Source organism: Quercus suber, unplaced genomic scaffold, assembly GCF_002906115.3.
Source record: "Quercus suber isolate HL8 unplaced genomic scaffold, Cork oak 2.0 scaffold_41, whole genome shotgun sequence".
In the NCBI taxonomy this organism is placed as follows: Eukaryota; Viridiplantae; Streptophyta; class Magnoliopsida; order Fagales; family Fagaceae; genus Quercus; species Quercus suber.
The window spans coordinates 927,341-931,544 of NW_027069506.1; the positions used below are offsets into that span (position 1 = coordinate 927,341).

Here is a 4,204-nt window from a genome sequence, read left to right on the forward strand (position 1 = left end):
TTTAAGTCCACGTATAAACCTACCCTATGTAGTGTAAAAATAGACAAGACAAAGTTTGACTCTTTGCTAGCCGACTCGCCAGCACAATTAAAGCCACATGCCATAAACCAAAAGATTAAAAAAATCTAAAGTGATGAACACGATATAGAATATATTTATACTATAACAATTCAGAGAGGATTATTCATTCTTAGTATTTCTCATACAGTATATATCAGGTGTATGAAGGTTCGTTTCTTCCCTTTCAGTAAGGTAGAAACCGGTTGTCTGCTCATGGTCATGGACATTAGTTTCTAGGCGAAAAATCAAATTACACTACTTCAACTTCCCAAGTAGCTAGAATGATTGATTCCAATGAAATGACCAAAAACCCACGTTATCCAACTAAAACCAAACTACTCACTTATTCTACTATTCATTTTTTAATGCAACAAGTAAGAAGGGTCAAATTAATGCCAAATTAAGGTTGATTGTTTTGGTTGTTTGCTGATAAGATACTCTTTATATTTGTCACCGTTCACCAATTATCTTACAGCAATTGCTCACTCCTGACTAGATGAAAAACCATCTGAGAATGTCAATTTTTCGTCTAAGTCAAAGCACATGCCGTGCCAGAAGTGACATAGTGGTTGAAAATCCAAAAAATAAGTAATCCAAAACAGTGAGATTTTGAAGCCTTTGTGATCTATGACTATGAGATGTATCGATTGCCTTCCTGCTGCCTGCATTCTGGTTTTCCTGACTGTTTTGACCATTGGCAAAGTTCAAATTGTACTCCTTTACTCAATTATATTCACCATGGCTGCACAAAGTTCATTATAAGACCACCATTTACCACTAAAGTATTATCTCCATCTTTTTCCAATGGCTTCAGCACTCACTTCTTTTCACTGCCATTTACTTGTCCTTGTCATCACCCACCTGGTTCCTGCAATAGCTCAAGTTTATACTAGCATCAGTGTGGGTTCAGCTCTCTTTGCCACAGATGATAACTCCACATGGACTTCACCATCTGGTGATTTTTCATTTGGATTCCGTCGCTTTCCAGGTCAACAAGATCAGTTCCTTCTTGCTATCTGGTTTGCTAAGATACCAGATGAAACTATAGTTTGGTCTGCAAACAGAGATTACCCGGCAGAGAGAGAATCAAAAGTTGAGCTTAACACAGCTGGACAACTTGTACTCAAAGCTCCAGGTGGATGGGAGTTGTGGAGGTCCAGCAGCAATGAGAATCCTCGAGTATCAAATGGGGCTATGCTAGACACTGGGAATTTTATTATAACAGGCACAAACTCAAGCATCTTATGGAATAGCTTCAATGAACCAACCAATACCATGTTACCAACCCAAGTATTGGGTTCTGGGAGCAACCTTTTCTCTAGCGTGTCCGAAGAAAACTATGGGGTGGGTAAATTTCAGCTCCGTTTCAATAACCCACAGCAATCAAATTCCTCATACGTTCTGATACTAAATCAAATAGATATCTACACCCAAAATCCTTATGGAGCTTATTATGCTAAACAAGATGTTTCTGAGGTAATCTTGGACAAGTCGGGCTACCTTCAAGTCAAGAACTCACTGGGAGGCATATCCAACCTTTCATCAAAGGGAGAGGTCTTGAGGACAGACTCAGACTCCTACTACAGGGCAACACTTGACTTTGATGGTGTTTTCAGACTCTATACTCACCCAAAGAATTTTACTGGAAACCAAACCTGGTCTGCAACTTGGTATGTTCCTGAAAACATCTGCCTGGATATTTACGACACTTTTGGAAGTGGCCCTTGTGGTTATAATAGCATATGTTCACTGGTAGCCCATGGTATGCCAGAGTGCCAATGCGCCCCAGGCTTCTCTCTCTTGGATGTAAATAACAAGTATAGTGGCTGCAAACAAGACGATGTAAGCTACATGAATGAATGTAATGAGATGGGTACTGTGATTTCGGAAGATCAATTTGAATTCTTGGAGATGGAGTATGCTGATTGGCCTTTAGCTGACTATGAACTACTACAACCCACAACAGAATTTGAATGCAAGAATTCTTGTCTGCGTGATTGTTATTGTGCAGTCACCATTTTCCAGGATCCAAAGTTTAATAATGGCACAGGAAGATGTTGGAAGAAGAAATTACCGCTTTCTAATGGGAGGTTCAACAGCAGCGCCATTGATAGAAAAGCTCTATTCAAGAAATTTAAATTGAATAGCTCTTCACAGAATCCTACAAATCCAAATCCAGGCCAAGGAAGGCAGAATCAAGAGATATTGATCCTTGCAGTCCTCCTAGGTACTTCTGTATTTTTTAATTTCTTTTCTGTAGCTGCAATTTCTCTAGTTGTCTTCTGTTTGTGGCAAGGAAAACAGCCAAATTTCTACAGAACCTTACATACAAAAGATCTTGATATGAATCTGCGTTCATTTACATACAAAGATCTTGAAGAAGCTACTAGTGGGTTCAAAGAAGAATTGGGCAGGGGTTCTTTTGGCACTGTTTATAAAGGGGTAATAGTATCAAGTTATAGCAACTATGTTGCTGTCAAGAAGCTAGACAAGATGATAAAGGAAGGTGAGAGGGAATTCAAAACTGAAGTAACCGTGATTGGCCAAACTCACCATAAGAATTTGGTACGGTTACTTGGCTATTGTGATGAAGGTGAACACCGAATTTTGGTGTACGAGTTTATGTACAATGGCTCATTGTCGAGTTTCCTCTTTGGAGTAATAAGACCAAGTTGGCAACAAAGAATGCAGATTGCAATAGGAATTGCTAGAGGACTAATGTACTTACATGAAGAATGCAGCATGCAAATCATTCATTGTGACATAAAGCCTCAAAACATACTCTTGGATGATTTTTTTACAGCCAAAATTTCTGACTTTGGATTGGCAAAGCTTTTGATGAACCAACAAACCCGGACTCTCACTGGCATCGGGGGGACTAAAGGCTATGTTGCACCGGAATGGTTCAAAAACACACCAGTTACAGTAAAGGTGGATGTTTATAGTTTTGGTGTCATGTTGTTGGAGATCGTTAGTTGCAGGAGATGTGTGGAAGTTGAGATGGAGAGGGCAGCGATACTTACAGAATGGGCATATGAATGCTATAGTAGAGGGAAAGTTGAAAGATTGGTGGAAAATGATGAAGAGGCTATTAGTGATATGAATTGGGTGAAGAAGCTAGTAATGGTGGCAATTTGGTGTGTACAGGATGTGCCATTATTGAGGCCTTCCATGAGAGAAGTCACTCATATGCTAGATGGCATTCTTGAGATTTCTGCACCCCCATGTCCTTTCCTCTACAGTTCAACGTCCTAAGTTGAAAAGTCATCGATGGGATTTTCAAATAATAGTAGTGTCTAAGTGATGTAGTGTCATAATAGGCCAAATAATTTCCAAATAAGCATTTTCGTGACTGCCTTTGAAAGTTTAGTCATTTGGAAAGATTGTATTAATCAATAGATCTTGTCTTGAATTTAAGCTTAGTACTACCGCTTACTAAGTGTGGTGTGTTTTGTAGATTACCATGTTTGTTTTGTAAATGTGTTTTGACCTTTAGTTGTAACTTTGGGGGTTGTTGGTGTCTATAGTCTATATATAGTGTGGATATCTATGAATTTAAACTACTGTAAGTCTTTCATATTGATTCTATTGAATGGTATCAGTGTGTCTGAGGATGACTTCCCTTCATCTTTCTCAATGTTGAGCGTAGCTTCCATTTATCAATCTCCTTCTGCTCCAGAATTTTCTAATCCTGCACTTCCTCCCTCATCCAAGAATTATCTGAATACTACTCCACAGTTTCCGTAATGCTGATTTTTATAATTGTAATAGCAGACAGGAAGCTGTTTCTGTCAAATAATGACGAATAAGAATTGATTATTCTATTACTAATCAATTATATTGGAATTTGACAGTCATTTTTGGTGAGCATCTGTTTGCCTTACACATGATTGGGAGCATGCTTCATTTCTTTTTGGATGGATTCTGGGTTTCTTTTCATTTGCAACAAGGTCGTAACTCTTAAGTCAAGAAGAACAAATGACCATGGAATCAGTGTAAAAAAACACATTCGTATCTCTACAATAAATTTTCATATCTTCACAAGAATAAAACATTAGATGTAGATCATACTTTACCAAGCATCTAAGGAAATCAATATTAGCAAATTATACCAAAATGACAGACGATGAGTGTTTGACATTGT

The 4,204-nt window shown here is 38.3% G+C and overlaps 1 protein-coding gene across 1 annotated transcript; it reads left to right on the forward strand.

Moving 5' to 3' along the window:
* Positions 1–644: 644 nt before the first annotated feature.
* On the forward strand, positions 645–3,687 carry LOC111984252 (G-type lectin S-receptor-like serine/threonine-protein kinase LECRK3). Its single transcript, XM_024015879.2, has one exon. It carries the CDS (start codon positions 865–867, stop codon positions 3,313–3,315), a length of 2,451 nt encoding a protein of 816 aa, XP_023871647.2. The 5' UTR covers positions 645–864; the 3' UTR covers positions 3,316–3,687.
* Positions 3,688–4,204: the final 517 nt, after the last annotated feature.

What these genes read in the sequence shown, in the direction of transcription:
- LOC111984252 (XM_024015879.2), top strand. Translation starts at nt 865, where the DNA reads ATGGCTTCAGCACTCACTTCTTTTCACTGCCATTTACTTGTCCTTGTC.